Source organism: Astatotilapia calliptera, chromosome 1, assembly GCF_964374335.1.
Source record: "Astatotilapia calliptera chromosome 1, fAstCal68.1, whole genome shotgun sequence".
In the NCBI taxonomy this organism is placed as follows: domain Eukaryota; kingdom Metazoa; phylum Chordata; class Actinopteri; order Cichliformes; family Cichlidae; genus Astatotilapia; species Astatotilapia calliptera.
The window spans coordinates 20,406,891-20,426,736 of record NC_137422.1 but is presented as its reverse complement, the minus strand read 5'-3'; the positions used below and the strand labels follow the sequence as shown (position 1 = coordinate 20,426,736).

The 19,846-nt window shown below is 41.7% G+C and overlaps 1 protein-coding gene across 1 annotated transcript; it reads left to right on the top strand.

Moving 5' to 3' along the window:
* The first annotated feature begins 608 nt into the window (after window positions 1-608).
* On the top strand, window positions 609-17,888 carry alx4a (ALX homeobox 4a). Its single transcript, XM_026167092.2, has 4 exons — window positions 609-1,345; window positions 11,172-11,491; window positions 15,348-15,476; window positions 16,159-17,888. Exons 1-4 carry the CDS (start codon window positions 796-798, stop codon window positions 16,477-16,479), a joined length of 1,320 nt encoding a protein of 439 aa, XP_026022877.2. The 5' UTR covers window positions 609-795; the 3' UTR covers window positions 16,480-17,888.
* Window positions 17,889-19,846: the final 1,958 nt, after the last annotated feature.

Genomic DNA, 19,846 nt, shown 5'->3' with positions numbered 1-19,846 from the left:
TTTATTCAGAGGAAAAGTATTTCTGGCATGCTATTAAAGCTGTCTGTCAGCATGACAAAACAAATATATTAATTAGTATCAGTAATAACTCAAATCTTTCGGTGGTTTGTGCACATAATCTACCTGGATGCTGGTGTATTATTTAGTAAGACTGTAATAATAATAATCGTATTTAACTGAAATGTAAAAGTCTAATAAAGCTAAAATAGTTATCGCCACAAATCAAACTGGGGTTTTTTTCGCTGAAATTAATAGGATGCAAGTGACTCCGAAACCCGTTTCAGTTGATATTTCAGAGATGAAAACAAAAAGATCTTTTAAAGCAATACTCGTGTTATTCTGAAGCCACATACTTGGACCTGTCGGCTGAATATGGATGATTTGCCCTTGATGAACCATTGCGAATGAAGGATAAAATTGTCCCCTCTCCGCCCCGGTGCCATCACTCGCAGGCTATATATTCATATCCAAATTGCTTTATTGTCACGTGTTAAGCCCCACGCCCCTCTTCTTGCAAACTCCTTTTCCTTTTTCTTTTTTTTTTAAGAAAAAGAAAAACCCAAATGAGCGCACTAACTCGTTCATGTCATCAACATAATCACTTGGGAGAGGTCTCGAAGGCAGGAGATCTGTGTCCCATCCTCTAAGGGAAGACGGGTTTGTGTAACTCTCCTCAAACCTGAGGGGAGTTGTGGAGTGTTTGGTCAACGACAGTGCTTCCTGGAAAAGATCTGAATCGTTTTATAACCAAACCCAGCTGCGGTCTGGTGTGCGCTGCAGTCTCCGCGTGCATGTATGTATGCGTGCGTGCGTGCGGATGTATATGTGTGTGTCTATTTTCATCTGAATGAGGTAGAAGGAGAGGAAGGGGTTTCTGCGCTTCCCTTTCCAATAGAGGGAGAGATAGGAAGAGAGAGGGGGAGAGAGACAGAGAGAGAGAGAGAGAGAGAGAAAAGTTTGGTCTTGTTCTCCCTTTCACTCTTTTTTTTAGGCATGAACACTGAGACCTGCGTTTCATACAGCGATATGACATCCATGGATTCATATTATAGCTCCTCTGCTGCGCAAGGTAGGGATCACCAGACGGACCACTTTAGGACATTCCCAGCTACTGATACCAAATACAGCCCCGCTGCCTTCCTGCCCAACAAAGGTCAGGGTTACGGAGAAAAGTCCAGGAGCCCCTTCCAACAGGAGTGCCAGTCATTGGATGCCGCCGCAGCTGGGCAAGGCACTTTCAGCAAATACCACCTCTTCATGCAGAGGTCTTCTTGCAAAACACCCCCCGAGGAGGACAAACTGCACCAGGAGAGGGGACACAACGGAGCGCTCATCTCTTGCTACGGTGAGTGGGGAAATAATTAAGATGAGAAAAAAAAAAACCAGATCAGAGTTTTAATCTTGTATTTTCAGTTTAAAGGGAAGAAACTGAAAGGGCCTGTGTATCAAAGGGCACGCTGTGCAAATAAAAGCTACCGTGATCGCTCAGCATCAGGGTGTTTTCTCCGGAGGGAGTCAGCGCGGCGTTAGTTTTACGTCTGATTTCTCGATTAGGCACACTTGCTTTGAACCTGTCACTCACTGCTCCGCTTCTTCCCACAAACTCCGCGGGTAGCTATTAAGGGTTTAGGAGATTTGATCACCAATGGCACGGATGCACAAGTGAACAGGCAGAGCGCAGATCGGCGTGAATGGAGGAGTGTTCTGATTAATCAAACCAGTTATCCAAAACTGTTTTTTTTCTAACTTTCTGTCATCCGCAGAGAGGTGAAACTCAGAAGCATTAAAAGTGCCAACTGCAGCATATGCAGGCTCTCAAAGTGGCAGCGGTTCTGTGCGTAACGCGGTTAAGGAGAGCAATAATCTTCCCGACTATCAAATTGTCTCTTTGGCCATCAAAATTAAATTAGGGCGAATTTAATGCGATAATCTGCACTACAATCCTTAATATTGGAGTTGAGTCGGACAATTGAATTAACAGGTTTTCAGATGGCACAAATAGTGAGCCCCAAACTGATGATATTTTCATTTCATTGCACCGCCTGATTGGATCCAATTAGTTTAATTGCGAAGGGGCGCTGCTGTAATTGGTAAATGATGAGAGTGTGAATAAAACTTTGACCCTAGTTAGGTGGGCGGCCACTTTTAAACAGCATTTTCTCAGCGCATAAAACGCCTTTAACCTACAGCGAACTAAACGTAAGACGATATAGTGAACTTCCTTTGGTATTATCTGTTGTTCAAAAACAGGTACGTCATTTCTTGGTTAACAATAAGAAATATATATATATATATATATATATATATATATATATATATATATATATATATATATATATATATATATATATATATATATATATATATATATATATATATATATATGTGTGTGTGTGTGTGTGTGTGTGTGTGTGTGTGTGTGTGTGTGTGTGTGTGTGTGTGTGTGTGTGTGTGTGTGTGAAATTAAATATATCTCTATCTCTCTGAATGAAATATATATTATCTGGACTGAGTTTCGTTCTCGCGCTTTCTATATCTATAGCTCAGTGGACATCTGTGCTTAAACGTTATAAATGAAATACTGTAATAAATAATAGAATAAAAAAATAACCAAAAAGCGAGCTAACGTTGCAGAAAATTAATAAAGCAAACAATAAAATAAATTCAAGGAACAATAATTGTTTGATGGGAGGCCTCTGTTGTGTCGCCTTTACGCATGAAGTCATCCCACCACGATCGTCCACAAACACAGTCTGTTTATCTTTTTTTTTTAATTCGATGGGGTTTAGGGATGTTTTGACAGTTTCCGGATGTCGGCCTCTTTATAGCTTCACAATGTCAACAACATAGAACAGTCTTTTCAAAAAGGCATTCTGCTCCTTTAAAATGGCTCTTAAGCTTGTTATTATTCGTTAACTTTGGCGTAGATCTGATGGATCTAGAATAAAAATCGAAATAAAATGTTTTATGTAATGTTGTGAGCCGCAGTCATTAGACCGATACTTAAACTACACTTTTTTTCTTCAGTAAGAGCTATGAACTACTAAAGAACCAAAATCATTTTTATGATAAACTTATTTATATAAATACAAAAAAACCCGATTATTGTGTTTTGTTTTGTTTTTAAATTAAAGGCTTAAAGAGGAATCTTGATATCATATTTGCTGCAGATACCCATAAAGAATTTTTTTTTCTAATGACATAAAATTTTATACCAGCTTTTCAGTTTCACTTTTCTTTGGTGCTTTATCATTTCACTTCCAGTTTTTAAAACTGGAAGTGAAAAACCTCTGTCAGGTTTTCAGGTTCTCGTGGATTCTGCTTCTTTCTGCGACTCAATACTGTCCAAATGCACAGTGAAGAAAGCAAGAAAACAAAATCCATATCCACGCTATCAGTGCTCGGGCATTAATATGACTCAGATGTCAACCTTCTCTGTTTGCTTTTATTTCTCAGCTCAGGCTTGACCCTCAGAGAGCCAATCCTCCTTTAAATCTCCAGTTTGGAAACACGTGACATCCTGCTTGATATTTGCAGATCTCCTGTGTTGTTTTTTAAATCGGCGTTACAGTTGTAGAAATAAAATCTAATTCCCAGTTTAAACGCATAATTTCTAAAATACTGGAGGAAAACTGTGTGAGTCTGGGTGGTGCTGTGGGTGGTGGCTCCCTGTGCTTATCAGTGGCTGCAGGTTTTTCACTGATTTCTGCAGCGCTCACTGACTCGACATAAATTGAACACAGCAGTAAAAAATGCTGAACTCGCGAGCCAAGGGAAGAATTTATAAACGATCCCTGATGTTTTTATTGGAAAATGCTGGACTGTTTTACTTCCTGGCTCATTTCTTTTATCAAACCTGTATTTTACACACTAACTCAAATTGTCAGAGATTTGCTGTGTTGTTATAATTTGCGGCTTGATCCCTTCAGTCAAAGGTGATGTGATGACTGGTCTCCGAGCTGTCTGAAGCGCAGGCCAGCCATAATTGAGACACAGAGCTGCGTAACCGTCTAATAAACATTTACTTACATTAGAGGAACTGCAAACACGGCTATGTTGTTTATACTCAGCACACTGCCAATCATATTGTTACAGCAAATCAACAAGGCAGCTCTTGGAGCCCGAAGAGAGCTTTCAGCTCAGGCTGAGGGCTGACAGCCTGAGACCGACTGATAGACTGGGAGAAGAATATGAGAGAGAGCGCTGAAAGAGCAGTGTGTGGTTAAAAATACTGTTTGAAGGCTGATTTAAAGCAACAGTCAGGCTACATGTCAGATTTAATTGTATTAAAATATCTATAAAAAGAGCCAAAGTTATGGGTTCACATTCCTTAAAAAAATAAAGAATTAATTAAGTATTATTTTAAAAGAATCCCTCAAAATTTAATATACTGGAGAAAATATTCCATATGGAGATTAATGAGTGTTTCTGGACTACTGGATTTTTGTAGGTCATTTGTTTCACAGCATAATGTATATGATTTTACAGGCAAAATATTATAATATTTGCAATTTCAGTGGTGTATGGTTTTCCAACAGGTTAAACAAGCTGCAGAAACTTGAAACACTAAAAATAAGGGACCTTGAGAATTGGTAATTATTTTCCATCACAGATAATGCACGTTTTCTTTTTATAAAGAAATCTTGTCACCACCACAACCAGAAAAATATGCATGCGATTCACAAACTCTACTGTATGAAAAACTTTCAAAAATGGTGAAAAAATAGAAGTCTAGGGACCCGGTAGGTCACTTCGTAGTCTTAAAACAACCACCTACATGTCTTTGTGATCCTCTTCCTCTTTTGATGTGTCCATGTCTTCTCTCAGTGTCTCAGGGTGCTGACCTTTAGCTCGGCGTTCCTGCCCTCATGTGTTTGGAGAGGAGCGGGAGCTCCCCTGCAAGCGCACAGCAGAGAAAATCCATTTGAGCCCCCCCCCCCCCCCCCCCCCCATCCGAAACGCTCTGGTGTCAAAACAGAGCTCTTTGCAACATTTAGAATTGGACTCGAGCTTTACACGCTGCATGGTTAACTACCCCAGCATGACAAAGTGCAGATGGTTGACAATTTAAAGGAAAAGAAGAAAGTTATTAGTAATCTGAAATATGTGAAATGTCGCACTGGAGGGATGAAAGAAGATGTTTACCTCATTTTGAGTTCTGATGGTGGAGAGTGCCAATCCAGAATCTGCCATCATAGGCTTTAGGCCATCCATATGATGAGCTTCATCCTTATCACCACTCAGTGACCTCCTCGTGCCTTATGAGTTGGAGTGGGGTGAGGGTTATCTTCTATTAGAGAGTAAAGGTGGTCATTAAGAACTCCCACCACATATCTTCCTTGTAGGGGTACAGGAGTTGAGTTTTTTCCTGTAATTTGTCACTCCTCTGTGCTGTTGCATGGAGGATTGCAGGCCTTCTTAGAGGAGATTTGTGCCTCATATACTTTTTTTTCTTTAGGTGTAGGCAGTAACATTATTCACTAAAGACATGCCGCTGTTGCAGTTGAAAGCTATAAAAAATTGCTGTTTGTTAAACTGATTTCTTTGCACAGCCAGAATTAAATACTGCTCTACTGCCCTGCAGGTATTAATATTTCATAACTTACACAGGCAGTTAAGGAAATTATCTTCAGTAGGACCATCATTTACATAATGCTTTCATTGCCTTGTGAGGTTTTGCCCCTGTACTCTTCAGCCTTTTTACATTTTTTATATTCCTTAACCATTTTTAGCCCCACTGCAACAATTTCACCCACTCGTAATGGCAATCTGTGCTGATTGGTTCGAGCAGGGCATAATGGGAACCAGCCACGCAGCCCAGACAACTGAGGCACACTTCAGCAACTCGGTGACATGAGTGGAGGTGACAAGGACTCAGGATCATTTTACCATTTAGCTTAAAGTTTGGCAGGGTAATTTACATTAGGCTCGGTTTGCATGGCCGAGTGAGAGCAGCAGGGCAAAAGAAAAAGGCTCACGAGGACCAGGACTTCCTTTGGTCTCTTTGTCACTGCTTCATGTAAACTGACCGCTTACGCAGAACTAGAAGACTCCAGATTGGTTCTGAAATTTTTTGTACACTTATTGTTTAGCGAGGTGAATTATGGCAAACGGTTCAAATTTCCAAATCAATAACTTGTTGGGGTTTTTTTTCTTTTCAAGATGTTCTTCTGTTGTGATTTCTGCTTTTTGAAGGCCGGGCACTTTCTGAAACTCTGATGATGATGTAAACATAAAGTTCAACTAAAATACACACAAAAATAGATTTTTTTCTTCAGTTTATTTATTATTTATTCTACAAACCATATTATTGAAACTCTGTGGTTCTTTTTTTAATGTTAAAATTTAGCTTATGATTTGTGATTGATTTAGTAGGATTCCCCAGTTTTTCTGTCAGTGTCAGCGTCTTTTGTCGGTCTGATCAGTTGTGGTATTTGTAGTATTCCTGCTGCTGGGTAATTAATATTTCCTAATCAAAGAGGCGAGGCAGTTTGGGAGTTTTTAATTTCCAAACAGAGCTGCTGCAGAGCACTTTGTTAGGACTGAAGCATTTTGGATGTTTAGCTGGTGGAAACTGGTTGCACGTTGTGTTCTCAAATTCACTTGCAGTTATTGAAACCTTGAGTGGAAAAAAAGCCATCACGCATGTTTTCAACACGGGTTTTTTTTTTTTTTTCATTTTATGTACTGTGCATTCCCACGAAAAAAACAAAACAGAAAAATGTAGACGAGCAAGCTCTTCGCACTCGGAAGGAATGTTCTGTTTCGATCACACAACAAAAACATAAGATGGAGGAAATTCAGTTTTGTTCCAAAGTCTGGGAGAAACATTTGGAAGAGAGCTGGTGGGTGAGAGACAGGGAGAGCGATGCAGAGGGGGGGTGAGAGCGAGAAAGACAGAGATTGCGTGAGAGGTGATTTATCAACCTTTGTCTTTATGGGATTTTTTTTCACAGTCTGAATTTTTCACAGCCTGCTGAGATAGCTTATTGCTCTGTTGCAGAGAGGTTAATGGCTACCTGTTGCATGGTTACAAACACTGAACAAACAGAAATGTGTTCATGCTTCTTTTGTTTAGTATCAGGTTTTCCCAGTGTACAGCAGTGGTGTAAAAGTGCATTTTGTATGTTTGTATGTATGTAAGCACCTGATATTACAGCAAAGAAACCGAAGTGCAGCAATATCCTTCCAAAAGAGACAAGGCCATGATCACTTCATCTTCAGCAGAGGTTGAAGATGTTTTTGGACTTCTTCTTCTTCTTTCTTTTTTTAAATGATGTAAAAAAAAACCAACACAACAACACGGAGAGGATCTCTTATAACATACAGCGGTAAATTGTCTGATCCACATATTTAATGCTTTCGACACTAAACAAAGTGCAGGAATATAATGAGGACAGTAAATGTGTTGGTTGAGAACAAACCCGGAGCTAAGAAAGGATATCAGTGATGTACTTGGCACGCTGCATGAAACTTACATTTAGTGCTGATGTGCTTTCAAACTGCTGAATATGTAAATAAGTACTCATTCTGTTTAAAGGTTTCATTTGAGTCTATTTGATTATACGACACATCGTCTCACTGTTGTGCAACAATTAAAAATACTTTAGCTTTAACTAAAAGTACAAATATGAAACAATAATTCATTACAAACAATAAGTCTCGGGTCTGTGTAATAAAATAATGACAAAACACTTTATTTTACACATTATATTGCAAATCTTTCATTTTAGCAGCAGTCTGCTTAGGTCTGCATTTGTGATCTGTTATGGAGTTAAACCGGATGATGAGTAAAACAAAGAGCATCTGAAAACAGCATCATATTTTACATCAATCTTTAAGGCTTTCGTTTGACTGCCCAGCGTGCACGGCTAGGCTCTTCTAATGACCCCAATTTAATTTCTCTTTCACAAATGTAATCCAAATATACTCTGCTAGTGTTTTTTCTTCTTTCTCTACTTTTTGAGATATTTCCTTTTCACTTTGAATGACACGTTGTTAATCCCTCTCAGCCTTCGTGGGGTGTATGATTTATTGTGTTTCCTCTTAACACACCACGCTGACCCCAGTCATCCCAGTCAATAAAGAGGCCAGGAAAAGTGCCCTGTCACTTTACAGCCCTGTTAAATTTACACTTTGATGCTGCCCCTCGTTTTCAGCTTCGAATTAAGCAGCCCACGCCACGTCCCCGTCTAGCCCATAAGAGCGTCTGTTGTGCCCCGATGGCCTTACAAAATTGCAAGTGTGTGAGACGCAGCAGAGCTTTTATTCAAGTGTGTAACTGTGATTTTCTAAATCCCTCCTGATCTCGTTCGGAAGAATTTTCTGAGTTTTATTTTATGTGTGCAGACCGTTCCCTGTCCGCGCGGCACAGAGCTGCACAGTAATTTGAACAGATGCTGGCTGGTAGAGTCACTGCATTGAAAATAGAATATTCTGTGGTCGTGGCTAAAAACATCTTCATGGCATTTTCATCTAAAAGAGAATAATTCTGGTGCGTGCATTTGCTGGACTGTTCTGGCCTACGTGAGTTAGAGACGCTGCGCGCAGAAGTGCAGGTTAAGCTAAAACTGTGAGAGAACAGCTGAAGTCATGAGCACTGTGATAGAGGTTTTGATGGAGCACATGTTTTTCACAGTCGCTCCTTTCCTGCCTCTCTGAGAGGAGATTTGATCCTGACAGCACTCTTTGCAGCCAGTCTTTCTTGTGCTCTCTCTGCATATGGCATTCCCTGCAGGAGGGCCCACTGCTCTTCACCTTGGGCAGTGCCGGAGTGCTAAAGAAGATTGCATGGATAACAAGCAGGAGATTGTCACAATATCCCGCCCTGCCAAAAAAACTTCAGTGACGCGATATAAACAATTGCCTTTGATCAGTGAGAGGCCTCGTGATTTCAAACAGCCTGACAGCTCTTGCTTTGCAGGGACTGCGGGTGCAGGCCAGGGAAATATGATTAAATAACTGCATAGTATTTATGCTAGGAGAAAACACATTTTCTCCCTTCAAGCTCAACAGGGTATGTTAGTCATGGACAGTGAGGCAATGTTGGAAGCACTGGACCCCCAGCAAGCGGTCTGCACCAAAACACAGCTCCTGAGCCCATCAGGGGAGGCCAGATTTCTCTGTTCTCTGAACGTCGTAGAGCTAAAACGCATCTGGTCGGATGCACGCTGCAAACCGTGCAGCAAGACAGGTTTTTACTTTCTTCCGTTTTCTTCTTCTTTGCAAGGCTGAATAAAATAAAATAAGAGCCACACAGCTTCTGCTGTCCAGAACAGGCCTCAGTATTTTTTTTTAGTACCAAGCCAAATGCTTTGCCTGGTATTAATTGGAAAAATATGCTCGTTTTTATTATTCATATCCCTGCAAACAAGATAAGGATTGTAAACTATGAATTTGGTCTCTATTAGCTACTGACAGTCCAGCATTGTACTCGACAGTCAAGAAAACAACTGCAGCAAAAGTAATAAACAGATGCTCGCAAACTTATCTCGTAAAAATGTGTTAGAAGACAGAATTGAGTAGAGAAAGAGAGAGGGGAGGGAATCAGGGTCCCTTCAGCTCACCTTGTAGTGCATTACCCAAAATGGCTCTGAGATGGGGTCACTGGGTGTGTGTGTGCATGTGTGATGCCTTCTTTGCTGACCGAGCGCTGAGCAGGAGCTCACACAAACGCACACACCTCCCACTTCTAACCTTGCAAATTCTCAGATGAGCGGAGACGTCCTCGTTCCTGAAAATAACTCCCCCCCCCCCCCCCCCCCCCATGGCGGGAATAGTTATTAACCAAGAGATGTGTTCACAATTGATTAGATCAGCTGGGCCCCAAAAGTCCTGCCAACTCAGAGACATGGCTGTTGAAATTTATGATCAGCTGAGCCATGAAGAAAGAGGGAGCGTGTTTGTAACTGAGACAGAAAGAAAGCACAAAGATCTCTATCTTGCTTGCATGGCAAGAAGCCGCTCTGCAGCTATTGCATTTTGACAGTTTTGCTGCCAGGTGACTTTGCAGCCACATGACAGACTTCAGTTACACATACGACTAATATGAGGATAAAGTATTCTGTGTGTGTCTGTGTGTGGGTGTGTGTTGGATTGGAGGTGGTTTAGGAAGGTAAAAAAAAAAGAGTTGTAAAGAAAAATCCAATTTTCTGTCAGGCTCAAATTATAGCCTGAGTTTCTGCTCTCACCCCCCCCCCCCCCCCCCCCCCCAACACATCGCAGAATGATCTACGAACTACAACTGGAGCCTGTAAGCAGCCAGTGATCAAGACCAGCCATTACACACTCAGACAGACAAACACACTGACGCGCACTCTCGGCTCTGCACACCAGCGGATTTCACAAGTCGCAGAATTTCCTCACAAAGAGCGAGAAATCCCTTTGTTCCACCCAATCAAACCCCATGAAATATCACAGCGATCGAAGGCATAAATCATCATTTATGAACACGCTGCCAGGAGCCATGTGACTGGGACGTTTAGTAGGATAGAGGATCAGTCATTTCTTTCATTTATTTACTTTTAAAGGGTGCTGAAAAAATGAAAAATGTTTGTCCCAAGTGCCCAGTGCTGTAATAGATTATATCTATCTGACTTTTTGAGAGGGTCTCAGATCAGAAAACGTTTAATATCAGCATGGCTCTAAGGGGAACAGGGCGATTTGAGAAAACCAAATAAGGCCACGCTGATAAATAATAGCATTTATCTTTCAGTAGCCGTGGGCGTGTGAAATACGCGGTCTTAAAACTCCATTTTTCAAGAGCAAAAATGTTGCAAAACCAGAAACCATTTCAAATCTTTGTGCCAATAAGAGGAACAGAAGAAAGGCCGGGGCAATAAAAACTTTCATCTTGTTCAAACTCCTCCACATGTGATTTGAATCAGTGAAGTGTGAATTGCTTCCTTAAATTCTGAATAATAGCATTTGGACAAACACCGTTAAAAACACATTTATTTTATTAAACTAATATATCTTCTCCAATAAAACATTGTGTGTCTAATCGTCAAGTTACATCCTTTTTGGGCAGTGTTATGTAATGCCTTTTCTTTACATGCATTTGGGGTTTTAAAAAAAATCTGAACTTCAGACATTCACAAATATCAGTCCTGATACAATTATAGAAACACAAACCTCTCCTAACAGTTTTTAACCTTTTCCTGACTCACTAGGTAAAGACAGTTCTGGTCTGGCAGATTCTGACTTGGCCCCAGACTCCGACCCACCTGGAATGGACACCAGATACCTAGCTGTGAAGGATCAGGGCGTCAAGGCGGCCTCTGATAGGACACCAGGCACTGACTTAGCGAGCCCTCTGGAAAAGGCTGATGGTGGCGAAAGCAACAAAGGCAAAAAGAGGCGAAACCGCACGACATTCACGAGCTACCAACTGGAAGAACTAGAGAAGGTTTTCCAGAAGACACACTATCCTGATGTTTATGCTCGAGAGCAGCTCGCGCTCAGGACGGACCTGACTGAAGCCCGCGTGCAGGTACTGCAGCACACTCAGCAGCAGCTGAGGGGGAATTTCGCATGAAGCTAAATGGGTTAAACAAACTGCAGATAGAGCTGGAAAAAAAGGAAACACTGCACTTTATAATAACACACTGAGGCTGATTAAAAAACTTTATTTAGGGTGGTCATTCAGTTTTGTGTCTTTAGAGACGTTAACTTCTAAATCAGAGGTGTAAAAAGAAAAACTAAGCTCTTCCACAGCTGAACATCACAACCTCATGGATCTTTGAGCATCTGCAGCTCGACACAGATAACGTCACTCACAGAACAACATGAGAGATTTATCTGGTAATGTGGGAGTCAGGGGAGAGAGTGGGGGAGTGGGAGCTAACAGAGGCCAGGGGGGCCCAGGGGGTAGCTGAGGTTTGAGCTGCCTGGGCCTCATATGTGCAGTTTTAGGAGCGCAGACTTTCATCAACATATGAGGAGACCCCTTTGACGCCGCTGTTTCTATTTTTCCCCCCCCATCGCATTTGCACCTAAACGGTTTAATTTGCTGAATTTCTGATTTTAGCTTTGCCAGCGTTTGTCTGGCTTGAGGTGTCTCACTGGCCCGGTTATGACTGCTTTGATACATTCCAACATTAATGGGCAGAGAAGGAAACCTTCACTGTTTCTGTGCCATGTCTGTGTGTGGTGTATGCGTATGACTACAAAAGCCCCTGGATTTTCTCTGTTTTTCTTTCATTAAGTTCCTCTTCTGACAAGAATGTGTCCCTGCTGTTGTCTCCGGGGGTAAGGTGTGAAACTTTTCCCGTGGGCTTTTAGTGAGCTGGAGATTTATATGTGAATTCATATCTATTTGAAGGCATGTGATGTCTTCCAACAATGTACGGAGACAATATTATGGATATAGTTTTTGATGTGCGGGGCTGTCATACATGGGATGAGATAAGAGCTGGATTAAAACCAATCTTCGACATGGAGTGGTGGCCAGCAAATTTCCACAGCGAAACGCAGGAAGTCCACGCAGCCAAAGGGTTATAACTCAACCCCGAGTCGCTCAAGGTATGCTGCTCGGCTCTGTTCTGCAGCTCGCGCTATCACGGACCTGCCCGCTTCAGATGAATGCAGCTTTTTACAGCCCTCGGCTCTCCCAGTGGTCTTCTTAAACGCTCAAGTTAAAAAAGATAAAAGACACGAGATGCCTTGTCAGTCAGAGAACAGTGTGCTCCACACACGCACGCACAAAAAAGCCCTCACAGCTCATCATTTCAACATCTGGAATGAAAAAACCAAAATGGGAAGAAAAAAAAAGTTGATCAGCTGATAAAAGAAAAACAGTCCACGACGGCTTTTAAAAACCTTTTGTTTAATTATAAAAACAAAAGACAAAAATCACTGAGAGTCCATACTTAGGTTCGTTGCATGAAAACAGGGGGCTTTCAGTTAAACAACATCAGGGATCGGAGTTGTTTGCTTTTTCAGTCTTGGGGTTTCAAAGGAAGAGAGTGAGCCCAGCTCTTATATACAATATAGGAAGGTCAAAGGTCAAGGGTTTCAATAGCATCGTTGGTTCTGAGAATCAAGATGGCATCTAGTGTGGAGTCACCATCTCTAACTCACAACACTGATAAAAATGTATTTTTTCTATGAAGCCATTTTAAAAAAAAAAATGAAATCATGTTTACACTAATACTGTGATTTGAGCTGCGTTCCTTATGGCGACAGGTTAAAAACCTCTAAGTATTGTTTACTTTACCTTTACTTAAAAATAAAAATAGGACCTAACAACATTAAGACTTAACAGGTCTTGCAACAGTATCCCTGCCAAGACTGTTAGCCTTTGAGTTAGCGGGAGGTACAGAATAGGAAACACAAAAGTGTTTACAACATAGAAATGAAACAGGATAAAGCTTCACCTTCATATGGAAGCTTGTTTCTGCCACTCAAAAGAAATGTGAGTTAATGATCTCAAAAATCTTTCTTACTAACTTCTGAGAAAATTACTCAAATATAATCTCGAGTTATTATGTCCAAGTTTTCAGATAATAGCTTGAAATTTGATTTAGCATTGCCTGGTAAAAAAATAAATAAAATAAAAACAAAAAGACCCAAACTTTAAACCAGATCCAACGAGGGCAGTGAGGGTCAACTTTAGTTGGCAGGTATGACTGCTATAGCTGTCACCCACCTTTATCATTATGTTTTACACTTTTTACATTTCAGGCAAATGATTAAAGGTAACGCTGTGTTTAACTGCATGTTAAACCAGCAGCTGAAAATATAATGTTAGTTATTAATACCTTTAATATAAATAATATTAATGGTGTTAGCAAATCCTGTGTTGCTTTTGATCATGGCCTATTACAAAACAAGGCTGCAGCAATCTTTTCCAGCATGCATTACATTCCCAGTTCAGTTCTACATTTCTTTGGGTTTTGTGTCCACTGCTTGTCCTCATCTTACCTTTAATTGACACAGGAAATAAGACATTATGTGGTGGGAGGAGGAGAAACGAGAACAAACTCACATTTAATGAACAACAACACCGCTCAGAGGCGCTTCAGCGATATTATTGGCGCTTAAGAGTGTTGGAAAACCGAAGCCAGGCTCAGCCTTGGATTTCTTTTTACTTTGGCTTGGAAGCTGACATGAGTGACAGCAGAGGCGGGTTATCAATCCTCTGAGCCAGTCTCTCACTTCAAAGTGTTTTCAGTCCCATACAGCTCTCCTGCCGGGGCCAGTTTGGTATTTCTCTGCTCTTTCTCTCTGGGGCAGTAACATAAATAAAGCCTCATTGAAAGTCCACCAGCTACTTAAGCTGTCAAGGTCTTTACCAATTACTGTCACAAAGCAGCGTGTGCAACGCAAAAATATGTTCTCGCTGTATAATAGCCAACAGACTTGGCACGAAGCAAAGACTGAGCAGGTTCGAGCTGCTGGCGACACTTATACTGGGCCTTAGAGGTAGCACACAAACATTTTTGGAGTGTAATTATCGATATTAGTCCAAAAGAGCCAGCGTGAGCTTGCCTGGAGTTGAGCATCCTGAGTTGGACAGTGTAGAAGAGGATGCATTAAAACATAAGGGAAAGAAGGATTATGCCCTTTGGTCTGTGTGCTTCTTTAATTTAGTAGGGGACAGCGTCAGAAAGCCAGGAGTTTTGGCTTCAGGAAATTAAAAAGCAAAATGCAAACAAACCTCAACTTATAATCCCATCTCACCTTTCAATGTCCTTTATTGCCTGCATAGATTTATAGTAAAATATCTGGGCACAAAATGTGAGAAATCCCATCGGAAGGTAACTTTTTGGTGCCGAATTTAAAATATAATCAGTCCAGGCTGGTAGCTGAGAGTTGCAAGGGAAATCAGGTGACCTCTAAAGCGTGCCAGAGACAGTGATGATAATTTAAACAAACTAATGCTCTCGATAAACAACGCCATCGGGTTCAGACGTCTGTTTTTGGCGGTCAGCATATAAGCACTAAGGTGAGACGGAGCTCTGTGAAGGCAGCAGCACATTGTTTACATGTTTTATCGTCATTGTTGTCTTTATCATCTATAGGATTGTGTTCATTATTATTACAATTAAAACTAAAAATAATAATTCCTTTCTGCTGCAAGTTTACACCTAAGTTTGAATTTTTGATATGCTTCAAATAATACTTTCAGCCATTGGCAGTCTACCCACATAAGGGTCGTTTTCCCATTTGAAATGGAAACTTAGATTTGTATCTATAGAAAAGTATTTCCTTTAGATTTGAGGGGAAAGCTGCTGTTAAGAGTTCAGGCTCCTCTGACTGCACACTCTGTCCTGGATGAAAGTAAAGAAAACCTCAAGTGTTGCTGGTGGTTTTTGTGATATTTGGACCTTTTCCTTTCTCTGCAGGTGTGGTTCCAGAACAGGAGAGCGAAATGGCGAAAGAGGGAACGCTTTGGCCAGATGCAGCAGGTCCGAACACACTTCTCCACAGCTTACGAGCTGCCTCTCCTGACTCGTCCTGAAAACTATGCTCAGGTACAGTGTGAGCTCTTTAACACGTGTTCTTTCAGACCTCTCTCCCCCGACCAAAAGCTAAACGTAGACAGGGGTGATTTTTTTTTCTTTACTGCTATGATCCTAATTTCTGCTACAGACTGGGAATGATTCGCTTGCAATAAAATCAACTTTTAATTGCCTTCCGTTGCATCAGGAAAGTTGCTGCAGGTGGCAACAGTTAAAAAAAGAATCTCTTTTTCAAGGAGTTGTTGAACATTTTTGAGAAACTTGGCTTTTTTCCTTCATAGTAAGATTATTTTTAAGAAGAAAAAGGGCAAAGTATGTAGCACATTTTGTACGAAAGCACCTCTGTAGGGTACTGATTAACATGCTATGCTGTTTTTTGTCTAATTTTTTCAGGAGGTTCACAGTTTACCAACATTAACCCTCAACAAGGACACAAATAACTAATATATGTACCCTAATTACAAAATCCCTTAAGCATGTAAGGCTTTAGATTGGACTGTGCTGGGTTACAGGAATTGGCACTTAAAGATAAGGAGAGCCAGATAAATGAAAAATACACCTGCACTAATCTATTGTATACACAAGTGTTCGTGGGTTAAACAGCCAATGTAGTCTTTGCTTTCTTTGAGCGTGCATTCAAAATAATGAGGTGTTTGACTGCCTCACTCATGTTGATTTTCCAACAATATTCCAGATCCAGAACCCTTCCTGGATCGGCGGCAGCAGCGCTGCGTCTCCTGTGCCGGGCTGCGTTGTGCCCTGCGACACAGTGACTCCGTGCATGACACCTCACCCCCACTCTGCCAGCGGGGTGTCTGATTTTCTGGGAGTACCGAGTCCCGCAGGTCACATGGGGCAGGCTCACATGGGCAGCCTGTTTGGAGGATCTCCTGGCATGGCTGGAGGCATCAACACTTACGATCTCAACATGGACCCCGACCGCAAGTCCTCCAGCATCGCCGCTTTGCGCATGAAAGCCAAAGAGCACAGTGCAGCCATATCTTGGGCCACATGATGTGTTGACACATGCTGGATGACGGGGGACCTTGTTGACCCCTGAAAAGTCTAAACAATCCCAGAATGGAGTAAGGGGTGGCACTAAAATCAAGGCAACAGTGGCTACCTTCAAAAATGCTGCAATCAAATTATGTGGGGAAAAAAAGAAAGAGATAAAGATTTGGCAAAATCGGCAGTGCCATGTTTTTGGTGGCACAGCAGTGAGTGCTGTGGAAGCCCAGTGAGAAGGTGAAGGTGTGCTGTATAACAGGAGTTGCAGTGTAGTGCTGAAGATAGGCAAATATATATATATATATTAAAAAAAAGATGCTAGAAAAAAGTTCAATTAATCCAAAAAAAGAAGAAAAAAAAGAAAAGAAACATCCATGCACTTATTTGCTAACACAGACACAATTTCTATTTGTACAGAGCTTTTGGTATGTTTGTTTTGGTGCTGTTTTTATTCTGATCTTGTTATTTAAAATGTCCCCCTTTTTCCCTTTTTTGCGTCATTTAATTTTAAGTTTTGATTTCACAGCTAGTTTAAAAAGCATTCTGAAAAAAATCCCTTTAAAAAACCTCCATACATTTTACTCTTTGTCAGCATTAACTTAAGTCATGCCGGTGCTGAGATGACCATCAATACAAGCGTCACAGTAACCAAATCTGGGTATGTTTTCCAGTGACTGAAAACGTAGACAGGGCTCTTCCCTCTAACATTACAAAGTAAAACAGATGAAAAGTGGTTCTCTTGAGTATGGCCAAGGGTAAAAGATCCACCTGCTGCACTAACCCAGCCTGCTGATGCCCAGAGAGGAGGAGGAAATGGTGTATGGGAGTACGAGAGGGGCACAGCAGGCCTGCTGCTCTCAGGGTTGAAGAGCCTGGGAGCGCCAGCCTCCAAACAGATGCAGCTCTGTTTTCAGGAGAAAGACTCCAAGTGGACATAACTGTGCCCCTTGCATTTCTAGTCTCACAGGTCTCAGAAAGAGAAGTGCCTACCAGTCAAGCCAGACTGCCAGAAATAACACAGGAACCAGCAGAAGCCTCTTTTGAAACAGAGCGGGCTACTGGGGATAACACCGTGTGTTGACGCTCTTAAGCACTGAATGGATGTCAGTATTCAGCAGCCTTTTCTGGACTTTAACAAGCCTGCATTTGGCTTTCAGTGCAGCGCTGCCATACATGTCATTGTTACTCTTCCTCTTCTTTTTTCTTTTTTTTACCATCATCAGATCTTTCAAAGTACTCCATCACCCTGATTAATGCATAGTGACCTCTGTGGTTCTGTTTAAGGTTTTGGCCCTGTGTTCCTCGTGCATACATGAAGATTCAAGTGTATTTGGACCAGAATGTGTTAAAGCTGAAGTAAAATCAGGGTCTCCTTTGCACTCGGTTGCAATGGGCCGTGACCTAGGACAACAAAAACTCTCAAATTGATTCTGTGTGAGTCCTCAGCTTAACTCCAAATATGTTTGGGTTGATGCCCCACTAAAGTGTGTACATCAGCTGGGTTCTGTAGTACTGAGTAAGCTCGGGTCTCTCTCTCGGATCCAGTTCACCTTAATTATTTGACGCTGTAGCATAAAACAAACTAAATGGCACAAAATCCACAGGTGCTTCGATGATCAGTCTGCCATCTACAGCGAGGTGACTGATGGGAATGAGGTTAAAACTGGCTGAAAGTTCTCTACAGCAGAACAAGGCAGGATAATTGTGTCCATCACAAAGTTGTGACATGGAGACGAGGATTAAAGCTACAAAACTTTGGTCCTAGCTTCATCCGTTTTTGACCATATTTATAAACGTTTTTTCCCCCGTCAGATACCAACATGACAGGTCCATGTCTTCCCTCTGCTTTCGTCTAGTTTACTTCTATCAGGACTTAAGCACTATTCCCTGTGTCTGTGTCCTTTGCCCCCACGAAAAGAAGTGTAAGATAGAGGTTGACCCAGCCAGATACCTCATACCTTGCCTGGGATATCATTCAAATTTTTAAGCATATTTAAAAAGCAAACTTCCATTTTTCCCTGGTAACAGCATCTTGCAGTGACAGAAATAGCCAATGAGCTTTTCAAGTGCAGCAAGATGAGGTAATACATGGCTTCCTTTGTTTGCAAAGCTTGATTTAGGCCTGAAGCATAACAAAGGGTTTCATGGTCTCAGAAAGCAAACCCGATACCTTGTGGTACCACCTCGAGGCAGAGCAACCATTGCTAATTCCCTAAACTAAACCACATTCCCTCTCCTCCTGGGTAGGTAGGTAAGAGAGGTGAGGTGCGGGCTACAACCTGTCAGCAGAGCAGATCGCCCTCAAGTTGTCCAAATCACCTCCAGTTTCACTCCTCTGTGCAAATGCGAGGCATGTGCATGCACAGAGGACATATCCCAGAAGTGAGAGGGTATCCTTGCGAATCTGAACATGGGGCCCCCTGTGCTCTAGCCTAGGGGTTGGACGGAGGGCGAGCTGTGAGGGCGTCTGCTGTGTTCCGGTGTTCTGGGAAAAGGACAGTGCACACAGCTGCGCTCAGGGGGTAAATGCAAAACAAACATGCCTCACACATGCTTCCCCCTCAGCTGTCATGGCTCTGCTTTCAAAGATCTACTCCCCCCTCCCCAATCACACACATTGCACTGCGCCTCTCCCTTCGCTCACTCCCACTATGTCCACCAGCCCCAAGCCGCAGCCCCTCATCGCAGGGTCTGAGGCACAGCCACACAGGCAACTGAGGAAGGCTTTTTAATTAACCCTGAGCCATGTGGAGGCTATGGACTGCAGTATTGTGTGTCAGGATGGACAGGACTGTCTGTCTTCTAGTTGGTCTAGCTGGATGCAGACATACTGGCAATGAGACGCTCAGGTTTACCGTTTTCTGTGCATTCATGAGAATCTCCAGTGAGGTCTTTAACATATGGAAACCAAAGATGGACAGTTTTTACCACTTTAAGTAATTTCCTACACTTACACAAAGCCTGTTAATGCAAGATTCAGCTTTATATTTAAAAAAAAAATCTCTCTTGTATGCTGCACAACTCCAGCCTTGAGTGATAACGTCCCCCTTTCTCATTTTTCTAATACTACTGAAGTCAGGTAATCAGTATAGGAGTAAATATATGATAAATGCGTGCTGTTGTGTGCATGTACAGTGTTGTGCGTGCAGCTTGAAGTGTCATAAGACTCGTAAACATTTTACTAATTTGATGCCGTTTTATTTTGTGGGACAATTTATAAATATTTGAGTGTAAAACTTCTCTTAAACTTGGTGATGATCTGTTTGTATTCCTAGTGTTTGTGGACATTGTTTTCTCATCATGTTATTCTTTAATTTCCCCCTCCTACCAAGTTTGTGTGGCTTTAAGCTGTCTTTGGAAATGAGAGTATGAAT